Source organism: Sus scrofa, chromosome 12 (assembly GCF_054392235.1).
Source record: "Sus scrofa isolate SSC_HxYL_T2T_F1_AM1 chromosome 12, Sscrofa_HxYL_maternal_Yorkshire_Landrace_v2.0, whole genome shotgun sequence".
Lineage (NCBI taxonomy): Eukaryota > Metazoa > Chordata > Mammalia > Artiodactyla > Suidae > Sus > Sus scrofa.
In genome coordinates this window covers 15,285,592-15,300,440 of record NC_139394.1, presented here as the reverse complement: position 1 = coordinate 15,300,440, position 14,849 = coordinate 15,285,592, and the positions used below count along the sequence as shown (strand labels likewise).

Here is a 14,849-nt window from a genome sequence, read left to right as displayed (position 1 = left end):
TGCTGCCACAAACTGAGGGCTCTGCCAGGACAGGGACTGACTCCGGCTTTGGACTTTCTCCTCAGCTTTGTGGCCATACTGGCAGGGGAGGAGAGGTGTGGGAATGGACCACGGAAGGTCTAGCAGCTGGAAAGCAGGGGATAGCCCCTGAATCACTGCCGTGAGAGTTTCTGACCTATGACCTTCTTATAAGGCACTTTCACATGAAAGAAAGGCCCTATTCAGGCGGATGCTGGGAAAGATAGTTTAGTTTACCCACTTAATTCTTGAATTTTTCCTCTGTCTCTCCAACGCTTTGTTTTCTTCTTGGGAGTCAAACTCAGTGACCTGGACTTAATTCCTTGAGGCCTAGCCTTAACTTGAAGTCAGGGCTTTTATTTTTCCCTCATGGGATCTGGGGTAATACAGACCCAGCTCCTCCAAATATTAATCAAGTAGCTTTGGACAAGTCCTGAATTCGCTGTTCCGCAGTTTTTCCCATCTCTAAAATGAGATCGTGCTGATTAGTCTGAAAGGAAGATGCTAGATATAATTGCTATCTTTTTTTTTTTTTTTTAATGACTGTACTTGTGGCATATGGACGTTCCCCAGCAAGGGATTGAATCTGAGCTGCAGCTGCAGCAACACCAGATCCTTTAACCCACTGCACTGGACCAGGAATTAAACTTGTGCTGACCTGAGCCTCTTCGGTCTTAACCCCCTGCACCACAGCGGGAACTCCATCATTCCTATCTTTATAACCATCCTGGACATGGGATATTTTGCAGCTCTTCCCCAATTACCGAGTTGGGAGGAAAGGGCAAGGTAGAGCTCTGTGCAGTCAAAGTAGAGGTCGGTAGGTCTGAAGGGCTTCATTATCCAGTGTCCTGTCAGATATGAGCCTCAGACTAGTAAAGAGAAAGTAGGAGGCTGAGCTCAGAAAAGGGCTGCTTCTCTCGAACTCTGCTTCCCATTATGTATTGATATGTGTGTGAAGGAGTTAGAAAAAGGAGTCTATCTGGGTATCCTGCCTTCTGCCCTGTGAGCTGCTGTGGAGGTACCCTGAAGTCAGCTTTGTGATTCATTTTGTTTTTCCAGCCCATCCTTCCGGAAGTCACGAATGTCCCGAGCCCAGAGCTTCCCAGACAACAGACAGGAATTCTCAGGTGAGAGCCTGGATGAGCACCATAGGGTGTCTGACTGGGCTGCAGGCAGTCTGCTTTTGATAGCTGAGTTGGGAAGGGAGTCCAGGGCTGTCTTTTAATTCTCCTCGGGCCTGATGCTCTGAGGTCTCAGGTGACCTAGAGGCTTAAATGGATCACACTCACTTTGGCCTCCCCAGAAACTAGTGAATCCTCTCTCTTACTCAGATCGGGAAACTCAGTTCTATGACAAAGGGGTCAAAGGTGGAACCTACCCCCGGCGCTACCACGTGTCTATGCACCACAAGGACTACAACGACGGTGAGTGCACCTCTACCCTGCCCCCTGCTGACCACCTCAGAAGGGATGTGGTTAGAGCTCCGCCACACAAAAGCCATTGCAAGGGGGTGGCCCAAGCACTCCAGGCCCCGTGTTTCCTTTTTTTCTGAGGAACTGAGTCCAGGCTTTAGGCAGCAGAGTCAGCGTTAAAAAAAAAAAAAAAGAGGGAGGGTGGTATTTGTAATGCTGCCTCTGGAAACACTGTCCTTTATCTGAGTGCACAGCATCGGGCTCCAGGGCACCAGCTCTCCAACGCCCTCTTCTGTTCCGTGACAGCAAACAGAATGGAGCTTCCACAGAGGTTTAAGATTAGGATGCCAAAGAAAACACAGTCCAGCTGCGGATTGGCCCTGCGAATGATGTGGGGTTGAGAGCCAGCCCTGTGCCTTCCCCTTTGCCAGGTTTTCCTGAACCATCTGTGGAGGCTTCCTAATTCCTCCTTTTGTCCTTGATTCCCAGAGTGCTTGAGACATTAGCCATCCTGGTACGAGTCAGGGGGGAGGTGCAGATAGGATGGAGTGGAGCTGGGGTTATGACCTGGTTTGCACATTCAGCCTCGTGGCCAGGGGTCTGACTTGCTCTACTCTGGTCCCTGCTCCCCTTTCAGGCAGAAGAACCTTTCCCCGAATACGGCGTCATCAAGGCAACCTGTTCACCCTGGTGCCTTCCAGCCGCTCCCTGAGCACAAATGGCGAAAACATGGGTCTGGCGGTGCAATACCTGGACCCCCGAGGGCGCCTGCGGAGTGCGGACAGTGAGAATGCCCTCTCTGTGCAGGAGAGGAATGTGCCGACCAAATGTGAGGATTGGGCCCTGGCCAGGAGGAGGCTGCTGGGGGGATGCTCAGACCAGCTGGAGGTGGGAGGCCAGCGGGTCTGTGGGGGCTGTTTGGCTCGGCACTTGGCTGCTCTGGCCCCTCTGCACCCAGTGGGAGAGCCTGAGGGTCGGCAGCAGATTCTCTGGACCTTAGTCCTCACTCTGCTGTTGTGTGACAGGCCAGTCCTCCTCTCTGGTCTTTAGTTTTTTTGTGTTTAAGCTGAAGAGCAGTCTCTTTAATCTTTGACCTAGTAAGATATTTGGGGGCTTTGGAAGTATAAAGATATTAAATCAATTTACATGAGCATTTAACCATGATTTTAGCTAGTCTTCAGTGTCTTGGGATCGGGCCTTAAGGTCTCCTAGACCAAGGAGCTGTGCCTGTTCCAGATTGGAGTAGAGCTGCTGTGCTGAGATGTGCTGGGGTGGGGAGGGGGGCGCTCGAGCCCCTGAAGAACAAGACAGGATATCAGTAAATAAGCTCATGAACGCTAATGCTCTTCTCTTCTGTTCTCCTGTAGCTCCTAGTGCCCCCATCAATTGGCGCCGGGGGAAGCTCCTGGGCCAGGGTGCCTTCGGCAGGGTCTATTTGTGCTATGACGTGGACACAGGACGAGAACTTGCTTCCAAGCAGGTCCAATTTGACCCAGACAGTCCTGAGACAAGCAAGGTACTGCCTCCCCCATGGTCTGACTTCCAGTTCCTCTCTCTCCACAGAATGCCTGTCCTGATGCACAGACTAATTGCCTGAGATGCTACAGGTTGCTTCTCCTGTTGTTCTTCCTCCCAAGCTCCCTTGCTATCTCTCCTGGCCCTGGGGAGGGATTGGGTTTGAGGAAATGAGTTGGTGCCAGAGTACCACACAACTTAGACTGAGAGCTGATGGCCAGTGCCACAAAGAGCAGTACCTGCCCCACCCTCACCACACATGCCTCTCCCAGCCCTCGGACCAGGAAGGAGCCTGTCTTTGGTGCTTAGCTTTGGATGTAGCCTTCCTTCCAGCTTGAGAGAACAAATACCGCCCACAAACCCATCCCCTCTCCCACAGTCTGCCGTCTCCCAGCACGGGAGTGCCACCAACCCAAGGCTTAGCCAGCATTGTGGACAAAGACCAGGCCTTGGAGAGAGTCCCCCTTTCCTCCGGCTGAAGTTCCTAAGGCAGACAGGTTCCTGAGGTCACTGACTAGGGCAAGCGAGCTGATCCTGGGCAGGCAGGCCTGGGGCCCTGAGAGCCTAGGTGACCACTGGGCCCCTCCCCTAGGAGGTGAGTGCTTTGGAGTGTGAGATCCAGTTACTGAAGAACTTGCAGCACGAGCGCATCGTGCAGTACTATGGCTGCCTGCGGGACCGCGCCGAGAAGACCCTGACCATCTTCATGGAGTACATGCCGGGGGTATGTGCCCCTTTATGCACATGGGACACACACAAGAGACCTGACCAGGGGTTGGCGGCTGTGGAGGAGAGGGTTCCCTTTGACATGGGTCTGATCACCTGAGACTTCAGAGGCTCAGGAGGGAAGGCAGGACTTGGATGCAGTGAGGGTGTGGGCTGGGATGGTGTGGGATGAGAAACGTCCCAGGCCACCCTAACCCGAGGCTCAGAGGGCAGCCGCGCTGTCTAGTAAGTAATGCCGTCACCTGGAACAGATGGACCTCCCTTCTGGATTTGGGTCATCTGTTGCTCAAGGGAAGGACTGTCTCGTACTTTTTTCTTCAAGCTGCCTGACAGCTCCCCGCGAAGTGCCCGGCACATCGCAAATGCGGATTGGATGAATTACTCCTTTGCCCCAATCCCGGGGGCTGGAAATAGCCTTACCCCCTTCCTGCCCACTTCCTGCAGTGACTCCCTCTGACCCCTGTGGCTCTAGGGCTCAGTGAAAGACCAGTTGAAGGCTTATGGAGCTCTGACAGAGAGCGTGACCCGAAAATACACTCGGCAGATCCTGGAGGGCATGTCCTACCTGCACAGCAACATGATTGTTCACCGGGACATCAAAGGTGAGCAGGGACAGGCTGTGGGCTCCCCGAGACTGAGTCACCTGGGAACTTTCGACCTGGTCATTTCAAACCTTTTGAACTCTAGTTGCTTCCTTTGGGGATTGGTATGAAGATCACTGAAGCAATTTGGGAAAATAGTGTGAAGTGCTCTGCTGATGTTGGCCAAGGTGATGACCACTTGGTGCTGTAGGGCTGAAGCTTCCTGTCAGGGGCCTGGTTGCTCTGCGCAGTTCAGGTCTAATTCATGGTAGCTCCCACCCTGCCCAGCAGCCCTTTGACCTGGGAGGGAGGGACAGAGGGCAGATGGTGGAAACACACGGGGGCTCAGGGTTGCAGCCTCTGCCCTTTCATGCCTTAGGAGCTAACATCCTCCGAGACTCTGCTGGGAATGTGAAGCTGGGGGACTTTGGGGCCAGCAAGCGCCTGCAGACCATCTGCATGTCAGGCACGGGCATGCGCTCTGTCACCGGCACACCCTACTGGATGAGCCCTGAGGTGATCAGCGGTGAGGGCTACGGAAGGAAGGCAGACGTGTGGTGAGCACTGGGGATGGGATGGGACCCCATCTCCCTGTCCGGGCTGTAGTGGCTCCATCTTAGAAACGAGGCTTGTGGTCATTGCAGTGTGGCAGGAAGGAGTGAGGACTCACCTCTGGCCAGCGAGGCCAGGATGCAGGCTCCATATCGACAGAGGTGGTGGTACCTGCAGCAGTACAGTCACTAGATGGGTTGCATTTGTTATCGCTGGGAACTTAGGCCATGTAAAACACCCCTGAGGTTTGCTAAATCTCTGAAAGAACTAAGATCCAATCTGAAGGCCTGGCTTATTCTCTAAACAGTAGCAGGCTTCCACTCCCTCTCCTAGTGCTCAGATGACTTGCATTTGCTCTACCTGACTTTGTGTCCATCCTTAGAAAAGGGCCTGAAAATCGTGAGGGCATCTCTTCCTCTTAGAACATGATCGTAGTGGGCTGAATAATGGTCCCCTTCAGATGGCCATGTACTAATTAATCCCTGTAGTAAGTGTTACCTTTAGGCATTACCTTACATGGCAGTTGGGCCTTCGCAGATATGATAAACTTACTTTTGAAATGGGGAGATGATCCTGAATTATCTAAATGGGCCCAGTGTGACATAAAGGTTCTTTTTTTTTTGGTCTTTTGAGGGCCGCACCCACAGCACATGGAGGTTTCCAGGCTAGGGGTTGAATCAGAGCTGTAGCTGCCGGCCTCCAGCACAGCCCCAGCAATGTGGGATCCAAGCTGCATCTTCGACCTACACTACAGCTCACGGCAACACCGGATCCTTAACTCACTGAACGAGGCCAGGGATAGAACCTGCATCCTCATGAATGCTGGTCAGATTCATTTCTGCTGAGCCAGGACAGGAACTCCACAAAGGTTCTTATAAAAGGAAGGCAGGGGGAGTTCCTGCTGTGGCACAGTAGGATCAGTAGCTTTGTCTCTACAGTGCTGGGATGCAGGTTCGATCCCTGACCCAGCACAGGGTGAAGAATCTGGCCTTGCTGCAGTGTAGGTTGCAACAGTGCTTCAGATCTGATCCCTGGCCCAGGAACTCAGTATGCTGCAGAGCAGCCAAAAAAAATTTTTTTAATTTATAATTAAAAAAATAAATGAAGGCAGGAGATGAGATCCAAGTGAGTAGTAGATGTGACAAGGGAAACGAGTTTGGAGTGATGCAAGGAAGGAGCCGAGCCATGAGCCAAGAAATGCAGGCAGTCTCTAGAAGCTGAAAGAGGCAAGGAGATGGAGTCTCCCCTCGGAGCCTCCGGAAGGAACCGTCCCCACTGACATGTTGATTTTAGCCCAGTGAGACTAATTTCAGTCGTCGTCCTCTTTTAAAAAAGTTTTTTTTTTTAAATTTTTTTTGCTTTATAGGGCTGTACTCATGGCATATGGAGGTTCCCAGGCTAGGGGTTGAATCCAGGCTTAGCCACCGGCCTATACCACAGCCACAGCAATGTGGGATCCAAGCAGTGTATGCGACCCACACCACAGCTCATAGCAACACTGGATCCTTAACACACTGTGTGAGGCCAGGGATCAAACCTGCAACCTCATGGTTACTAGCCGTATTCATTTCCGCTGCACCACAACACGGGTATAACTCCTAATTTTAGACTTCTGATCTCCAAAACAGTAATAAATTTGTTGTTTTTTTTATGCCACTAGGTTCATGGTAATGTATTACAGGAGCAATAGCAAATTAAAAGTTATGTCAGGGCTCTTTCTGTCCTTGCCAAAGTGGCTTTCTTCCCCAATCTCAAGAAGCGCCCAGGTCGGTGTAGGCCGATGAAGCCCCTGTGGACGAAACTGATGGATTTTTGAAGCCTCTTCTGGCCTTGGGGTCCCTTTGGAGGGTGTCAACCCTCAGCTCAGCCCCTCCTGCCTCAGGGTGTTCTGAGAAGGGCAGGTCCTTTCACAGCGGTGGGCAGGGCAGCGGGAGCCTGGGGCTGGCTCTGGGGTAACAGGGGTTCTCTCTCTCCAGGAGCCTGGGCTGCACTGTGGTGGAGATGCTGACAGAGAAACCACCTTGGGCAGAGTATGAAGCCATGGCCGCCATTTTCAAGATTGCCACCCAGCCCACCAATCCTCAGCTGCCCTCCCACATCTCTGAGCACGGCCGGGACTTCTTGAGGCGCATTTTTGTGGAGGCCCGCCAGAGACCTTCGGCCGAGGAGCTGCTCACACACCACTTTGCACAGCTCGTGTACTGAGCTCTCAAGGCCACGCTGCTGCCGGCCGCTCCCTGCTGCACAGGCGAGGGGCTGCTTCGGGGCTCAGCAAAGTTGCTGCTTCTCCCAGGCCAGGCTGCGGACCATGGAGCTGCAGACCAGCCAGTGCTCTCTGTGCCCTTCTACCACTGGGGCTCAGAGCCAGGTGGGGTGGCTGCGGCCTCAAGGACTGGGAGCCCCCAGCCTGCCAGACCCGAGAGCTCCAGTGTCCTCAGCTCGGCCCAGAGGGAAGGGGCAAGGAACAGTGTGCAAGGCACCGTGGGCCCCACCCTCGGGTCTGTGTCCTGACACTGCAGTCTGCACCAGACCCCACAGTCTGGGAACACAGGACTGACTTCAGGGTCTGAATAGTGTTACTTTCATTCAGAGTGTTACTTTGTTTCTCCCCTGTTTGGAGACCACCAGGGCATCTCTGGGCTGGATGAGCCCACCCAAGCCTGAGGTAAAGCCTAGCATCCCACAGCCAATGGAAAGCAGAGGCTTGGGCCCTGCTCCCCCGGAGCTCCCAGGCCAGCTTTGCCAGTTCCTGTCCTTTACCAAAGATGAATGAAGCAAATGTTATGCTGCCTTATTCAGGGAAGGAGGAGCCTGTCCTGCCTGACCCCATGACCCTCACCTCCTCCCACCCTCGAGCAGGGGCCTGAGATGTGGAACTTCCCCCACTGAGGGGGAGACCCAGTTTTGTCAATGCAATTGTCTCTGTTTTACAAGTTGCAGTCACTCTTATGCTGTACCCAGTTTTTAAACTGGAGACTTTGTGTGCCCTCTGGGCTCTTGAGTTCCCCTGCTGTGGGCTTGGGCCTTGGGCCAGATTGTTAAGAGCTGAAAGTCATGGCTTTTGTGTTCCTGACCTGGCACCTGTTCTCCCACTAGAGCAGAAGGAAGATGGACAACACAATGCCGCCATCTGAGCTAGCGGGCCACCCTGAGCGGGCTGTTCAGGTTAGAGTTGTGTCAGGCTCTATGTAGGTCATGACCTGCTAGGCCAGAGCTCTCTACCTGGTAGAAAGCCTTTATGATGCCACCAGTTGTGTCCCAAACTGCCAGCCCTCTTCCTCCTGGCCAGCCTTGCCAAGAGGTCTCAGCCTCTTTTCCTTCTTTCTCCTCTGGGGGAGGAATGCAGCAGGGGTCAGGGAGCCAGTATCTCCAAGCAGCTTAGAGTTGGCCTTACTTACCTCAGCCTGGGCGCTGGTCCTTTTTTCCGGCCCCTCCCCTCCAAAATGTGCCTATTGCTAGAGCTCCTCCCTCTTAACACCCAGTTTCCTTGGGAGTTGTCATTAAAGGAAAAAAAAAAAAAGCCAGTGCCCAGGGATGGGTCTCCAAGGAGCTGGGGATTAGTGCCAGGCAGCTCTTTGCCAGCCGTGCCCACTTCCCCACGGGCATCAGAACAAGCCAAAGCCTTCGTTGTATGTTGACGATGCACTTTTATGAATGTAGTTTCTATCGCTGTTTTTTAGCCTTTTCACATCATGTAATGTGAGGCCTTGTTAATTTATATCTCAGATCATATTTGATGGTTTTTATATATATCAATTCTAGACTGTTACAGGTGATGGACGCCTCAAGAGAGAAGAGAAAAGGAAAGCAGCTGGTTTTGCAGGAATGTGTATTGCACGGTGCCAGTTGGGTCTGGGGCCCTCTGTTTCCATCTCTTCCCCCAGGGGCCTCTGTCAGGCACCCCAAGCCGGGCCCTCTGAAGACAGTGAGCACGTGCTCCTACCTCCACCTTGGCTCTTGCCCCAGGTGGGGACCGGCTCGACCAAAGCTGCCTGGTGGCAGCTCGGCCTCTCCACAACCCCGTCCTAATGGCTGTAGCGCTCTTCTTGGGCCCACACCACCCGTCCTCAGTCCCTGACCCCCAACAGCAAACAGCGTGGTATTGGCGCTGACATGAAACGACTCTGCCGCAGGTTCAGGCTCTCACCAAGCCCCCCCCCCCCCAGGGTCTTGCCTCACAGGGAACGTTTTAAAAAACAAATTTGCAAACAAGCCAACAAATCCTGCAGCACCTCCAAAAAACCAAAAGACCCTGATTTCTTTTGTGTGCCAAAAACTGTGGACATGCTGGCTCAGCATCCTCAGGACCAAGCTGTTGCTTAATTTTAATTTATTTTTTTTAAATTAATCCAGATGAAAAGTTGTGGGGCCTAGGACGACCTGGCCCAAAGAATCTGAAGGGCAGTCTCCTAGCAGCCCCAGGCTGGCCTTGGGAAGGGCCATGCCACCATTTGCTCGTCATTCCGTGCGGTATGTCAGCCTGGGCCAACCCAACATGGAGAGGCCAGGGCTGGGGACAGTCCACACTCCACTGCCCTCCTGCCCCTCCTGCCCACCCCCAGCTGTGTGTCTGTGTCTCAATTGTGGATCGTGCAGAAGAACCTGCAGCCATAGTTATTTGACTATATCTTGACCGAGGGCTTGCAGTGCAAAGCCAGGCCAGTGTCGCGCATTACTTACAATAAAAGGGATCATTTATACCCAAGGGGTCCTGTGGCGATGCTTTTGGTGGAAAGGTAGAGGGAGTAGGTGTTTGCCTGGGAGGAGCTGGGTAGGGTACCTGGAAACAATCTTGCATCCTGATGGGACTCCCAGAGGGTTCTTGGGATGGTGTGGCTTGGCTGGTACCACTGCTAGCTCAGAGGTGGCACCCCCCCCTTCCCCCGACTCCTAGGAGCTCTGCTAAGGGTTGTTCTGCCAGTGCTGACTGAGGGCACACTGTCAGCTCACCTGACCCAAGTGTCACTGTGGCTGAGGTCCGAGGACCTTTGTGCCATTGACTAGCCTTCCTAGCCCAAGAAAGGACTCTGTGGTATATCCTTGCAGGGCTGGATCAGGCACCTCCAGGAGTCACCTCACTGGTCTCTGTCCCTGGTCTAGCACTGTTATCGATTAGCTCAGAGCAGAGACCATCCTTGTCTCCAGCTGAGGCCTCTGGTGCAGAGTTGGGCCTGCCCTGATGGGGCTCTCTCAGCAACTCTCCTCACACTCTGGGGTGCCATTTCTGCTGTTAGCTCTGCCACTTCCAGGGGCAGTGTCTACCACCACACAGTACTGTGACTCACCTGCCACCCGAGTTTGAGGTCCTGATCATTTAGCAACTTAAGGACGCATATGGGGTGGAGGCAGCAAATCCCCCCCAGGAGTCTGCCCTCTTGTTCAACTCACATAGTCCACAGGTGGTTGGGAGGGAATCAGGACAGTTGGGTCTGGGGGTCCCAGTTCCTCCAAGCTTGGCTTGTTTGCTCTGCTGGAAACTTATCCCTCAGAGGAGCAGATGAGCTGTCTCTCTTTAGTCTACTTGGGATGGTGACCACGGCTGCCCCATTCCCTGGAGCTTGAAAAAGCAGGAGGAAGAGGACAGACTGGGAGACCTCTGACAGAACTTACTGGATCTGCTTGTTCCCACCACACCTTCCTGATTCCCAGGGCACAGGGGGTCCAGAGCAGGGTTCGGCAAAAAGATTCTGTCTCACACCCCCACATCCTCAAGCGCAGTAAGGCTTGGCCCCATCACCCACTGCCAGCCTGACCTTCCCAAGGGTGAGGAGCAGTTTCAGTCAGCAAACACTGGGTCTGAAAGCATGGAGACCTGCCTGGGAAGCGTACCCCCTTTCTCAGGCTGCCTGATAGGCCTCTGACACCCATCACCGCCACACCCCACCACCAAAGCCACCGTGCTCTGGGCTGACCCTGTCACCTCAAGTCTGTGTCCTTCCTGTCACAAAGCCCCCCATCCGGCCACATAATACAGAGTCAGGATCTGTTGAAACATGTTTTAAAACAGGTTTGATCACAACAGTCAGAACCAACAGAAATAGGAGAAGAGGGAGCATGGCCCTGCCAGCTCCCCGCCAGTCTTTGTGGCTCTCAGCCTGGCGGATGCTTTAGCTTCTGCTTCTTCAGCGGTGCAAGATGGTCCCAGGCCCACATGGGCATGCCCTGCCTCACCTTTTTTTGGGGGGGGGGGGCAGGGCTGCTCCACTTCCCGCCCCTCCCCGGGGGGGGGGGTCCTGGTGGGCACCTGGAGAGGCCCAGCAGGGCGCACCCTGGCTCACCTTCCTCCATTCTCCATGGCTCAGGACCAGGCTAAGGGCAGAGGTAGATGGGGAGACGTGGGGGCTGCCCAGGGCCCCAGGTGGCAGTGAGGGAGCTCGGGACCCTGAGGAGGGCATGCTGACTCCTTGCTGGAGAAAAGGCACCTAGATAGGGAAGCTGAATCTGGGGGCCTCCCAAGGGGGCCACGGGGTGAAGTGGGGTAGGCTGAAAGAAGCAGGAAGCAGGGTGCTGAGCAAAGCCCAATCCTGGTTCCCAAACCCCGGCCTACTGAGGGAGAAGAAGAAATCCTGGAGCAAAGCCCTGTCCCCATAACCCTGCCTGAGCAAGATGGCCTCATCCCCTTCCCACCCTGCCCCAACCAAGCCCAAGGTCCAATCTCCCACCCTTCCAACTGCCCGCTCCAGGCCCTCTATGGAGGGAGGAGGGAGGGGACTGCCAGAGGGGCCTCAGGCTGTCTTGGTGCCGGAGTCCACCTCCTTGTGGGCCCAGAGCTCCTTGTGCTGCTTCCGGCCAAAGCCTTCATCGTAGTTGCCTTTGCTCTTAAACAGCTGCTGAAAGTGGGGTTTGCAGTAAAATTCCCCATGCAGCGCTGCATAGCTGCCCAGGCTGCAGAAGCAGAACAGCTGTGGTCAGGACAGGGCAGGACCGGAAGGCCAGGGCGGGGGTAGGGAAAGGGCGCACCTGAGCTTGGTGTGACAGTGCTTGCAGCAGAAGCAAGAGTTGTGGAAAATGAGCTTGTCAGCCACCAGCCGCTCCATGGGGTACACAGTCTTCTGGCAGGCAGTGCAGGTCTCCTTCACCTGGGCCCGGAGGCTGAAGGACTGTTCCAGGAGAGGCTCCATCAGGGACCTGACCACCCCCATCCCTTCCTCCCCGCACACGCCAGACGCAGGGCCCTACCTTGGAGCGCTGCACTGTACTGCTTCCTCCGCCGCCTTTGGTTTCCTGAGGGAGAGGGCAGTGGGGCAGTGTCAGCTGAGGAAGGGCCCCCCTCCCACGACCATCACCAGACCAGATCCCAGGGACACTTAATCAAGGAGGGGAAGGGAGACAGGCTGCTCCTCACCCGTTCACCCCCAGGCCAGACACCTGCGGGGATGGAGTGCCCTCCCACCCGGCTGATCACCTACGTGAGAAGGGGTGGCCTGGGCGGCTCCTGCAGCCTGGAACATGGCTCGTTGGAGGCGATGGAGGCGCCGGGTGGAGACGCGGCACCCGCAGGGTTCTGCAAGGGGAAGTCGGTTGGGAGGGCCCCACAAGCCCTTCCCCAGCTCGCAGGGTGGGGGTGGGGGTGTTTACAGCAGGGGGCTGGGGGGCTGTGGTTGGGACTTTCCCTAAGTCATTTCCTGTTGCTCTGGGTCTTGCCACTTCCGCCCCTCACCCACCCGCCGCCCCCCCTTGGCCAGCCCGCCCCCCACGCAGCTCCCCAGGGAACAGGGGTCCCTGAGTGGAACCATGTGTCGGGGGAAGAACAGAGTCAGCGGCAGCGGCTGGGGGAAGGGCTCCGCGCAGCCGCCCGAGCGCCCCGCGAGCTCTGACCTCGCCTGGCGCGAGAGGAGGTCAGCAGAGAGCGGGCCGGGCCAGGGCTGACCCCAGCTCGACGCCACCCAGCTCGGGGCCGAGCACTGCCCGCTCCACCAGCCCAGCCCCTGGACAGCGCTCGCGGGCTGGGCCACCCGCCCGGCGCGGCCAAGCCGCCGCCCGCGCGCCGCGCTCCTCGGCCCCGGCCCCCACTCTCAGGACCCTTGCGGACCCAGCCGAGGGCACCCCTGCCCCGCCCCGGCCCAGAGGCCCGACCCGAAGGACGCACGCTGGCCTCGCAGCCCCGGGCGAGAGCGACGGGCTGAAGCGCTCGGCGTTGGGACCCCGTGGGCGGCGGCCCCAGCGTCCGCAGCCCCCACCTGGGCCGCCGGGATTGCAAGCCGGATGCCGGCCCCTCCCCCGGCCCGCCCGCGAGTCTCACCGGGCCCCGGCCTGTGCCGAGGGGCGGGGGTCGGTCTCCGGGGGACGTTGCGGGTGCGAGGAGCGCGCGGGAACGAGCTGCCGCCGTTGCCAGTGGTCCCTGAGCGGCCGCGGCCGCCAGCGCCTTATCACGGCGCCGCCCCCGCCGGCCCCCGCCCCGCGCCCGCCCATTGGCTCCGCCGCGCCCAGAGCCGCCTCCAGGGCCCCGCGCCGCCGCCGACCCCTTTCTGCGCTTTGTCTTCCCCTCACTCGGCGTCCCTCGCCTTTGTCTGCCCCCGCGCCGACCCCGCGCTCTTGGCGCTCCGCACCGCCCAAAGGCTTCGCGCTCGCTAGCCTCGCGAAACCGGCCGCCCCGTCGGCCCGCTCCGGACGGAGGCAGGGACCCGAGCCCGAGGGTCCGCATCGCAGGCCTCGGGGCGGGGCCAAGCCCAGGTGGAGACGCTGGGGTCGCGGGATGAACGGCGCTCCCGGCGAGGCCCCCGCGGCGGAAAACAATAACCAGGCGCGCCTGGGCCTCTGGCAGCTTCCATTTTCCCGCTCCAGGGGCCCTGCTGCACGGAGGACCCGCGGGGGCGGCCGCGGAGGCCCGCCCAGCGACCCCGCGCCGCTCCCACGCCCCCTCGCGCGCGCGCGGAGGCCTCCCGACGCCAGGGGCGCCTGCGCGGCCGCCAAGAAGGCAGAGCGGCCGGGCACGCGGTACAGCCACGCGAGGCGGCGAGGCCTGGCCCGCGCCGCAGGGAGGGTCCCGGGGCCGCGATGTTCAGTCTCCTTCGGCCAGCAGCCCTCCAGCCTTCTCCCGCCGCCCCGGAGACCGGGGCCCGGGAGGCTGCGCCTGTGGCGCCCAGAGGGGCGGCCGCCGCGCTTCCGTTCCTGGGCTTTGTGGGCTTAGTCATCCCCCGCCCCTGAGAGAAGTGAGGTTACCTCTTTCAGAGAAAGATTCCCAGCCTTCATAAAAAGCGAACCTGGGCTCATGCAAACACCACTTGACACAGGGGGGTGAGACCTGAGGATGTGAAGTGACTTGTTCCAAGTACCAAAGCTGGAGCAGCAGGGCTGGCATGAGAGGCCAGGGCTTCTGACCCCGACCCGGCTCCTGACGCGCTGCCCTCTGGCCTAGCCCGCTGCCTGGGCTCCGGCACGCGCTGCAGCAGGTCTGAGGCGCGTAGGAGGAACCTGTGGAGCAGAGCCTCGGCCCTGCGGGGAACACAGCCTCTGCGAGGACCCCAGGGACCTGCCCGCTGGGCACCAGGGACTGCTGGGCTGTGCCTGATGCCAGGCTGGAAGCTGTTGCGCGAAGCACAGCCCTAAACATAGCTTGTTTCCACACTGTGGCAGGAATAGAACTGGCGGCTCCAGAGCGCAGCCCACACGCTTGTCAGGGAACAGAACAGCGCGGCGCCCCCGGCGCCTGGCGGGGGAGTGCGGGAGGCGACAGGCGCCCCCAGCCCCCAGCCGCTCCCTCGGCTCCCTCAGCGCCCGCGCCCCGCCTGGCTTTCCTCCTCAGCCTCCGGGCCCTCTCCGCAGGAAGCTTTCCGCTGGGGCTGAGCTGCAGGCCCCCGGCGGGTGTCGGGGAGAGACTCCTAAAACCCGCCCCGGGCAGCATCTTTCCCGGCCAGGCGCCCACACCTGTCGTCAGGTTCTCCCAGGGGCTGTGCTGAGGCAGGAAAGGTGACGAAGGCCCCGGAGGCACAAGCTGCGCTGCGCGGGGCTGGCACCTGGGCACTCCCCGGCCGCCCGGCCCCAGGCCCCGGCCCGCCCAGGACGTTCCCGGGCTGAAGGGCGGGGTGGAGCCCACGGAAGCAGC

At 57.9% G+C, this 14,849-nt stretch overlaps 2 protein-coding genes across 6 annotated transcripts in view; one reads left to right on the top strand and one right to left on the bottom strand.

Annotated features, from left to right (window-relative positions):
• Positions 1 to 9,504, top strand: part of MAP3K3 (mitogen-activated protein kinase kinase kinase 3) — a 69,662-nt gene extending 60,158 nt beyond the window's left edge. For all 4 annotated transcript variants that reach the window (XM_084984026.1, XM_003482965.5, XM_084984027.1 and 1 more), the window contains 8 exons: positions 1,078 to 1,145; positions 1,350 to 1,442; positions 2,068 to 2,259; positions 2,798 to 2,946; positions 3,538 to 3,669; positions 4,144 to 4,273; positions 4,632 to 4,809; positions 6,781 to 9,504. In XM_084984026.1, coding sequence (XP_084840152.1) covers positions 1,078 to 1,145; positions 1,350 to 1,442; positions 2,068 to 2,259; positions 2,798 to 2,946; positions 3,538 to 3,669; positions 4,144 to 4,273; positions 4,632 to 4,809; positions 6,781 to 7,009 — 1,171 coding nt within the window. In that variant the 3' untranslated portion in view covers positions 7,010 to 9,504. The remainder of the gene's footprint in view (positions 1 to 1,077; positions 1,146 to 1,349; positions 1,443 to 2,067; positions 2,260 to 2,797; positions 2,947 to 3,537; positions 3,670 to 4,143; positions 4,274 to 4,631; positions 4,810 to 6,780) is intronic.
• A 1,282-nt stretch (positions 9,505 to 10,786) lies between these two features.
• Positions 10,787 to 13,139, bottom strand: LIMD2 (LIM domain containing 2). Of its 2 annotated transcripts, none has more exon segments than NM_001244711.1 (5): positions 10,787 to 11,689; positions 11,765 to 11,904; positions 11,984 to 12,028; positions 12,214 to 12,308; positions 13,047 to 13,139. In NM_001244711.1, coding segments are annotated over 4 exon segments (387 nt in total). In that variant the 5' UTR covers positions 12,256 to 12,308; positions 13,047 to 13,139; the 3' UTR covers positions 10,787 to 11,529.
• Positions 13,140 to 14,849: the final 1,710 nt, after the last annotated feature.

Bases quoted from the DNA above. Each gene is read 5' to 3' on its own strand.
- LIMD2 (XM_021066099.2), bottom strand. From the start codon at position 12,255: ATGTTCCAGGCTGCAGGAGCCGCCCAGGCCACCCCTTCTCAC. The intron at 11,905-11,983 runs GTAGGGCCCTGC...CTCCTGGAACAG, and splicing joins GTACAGTGCAGCGCTCCAAG to TCCTTCAGCCTCCGGGCCCA. The intron at 11,690-11,764 runs GTGCGCCCTTTC...CTGCTTCTGCAG, and splicing joins CACTGTCACACCAAGCTCAG to CCTGGGCAGCTATGCAGCGC.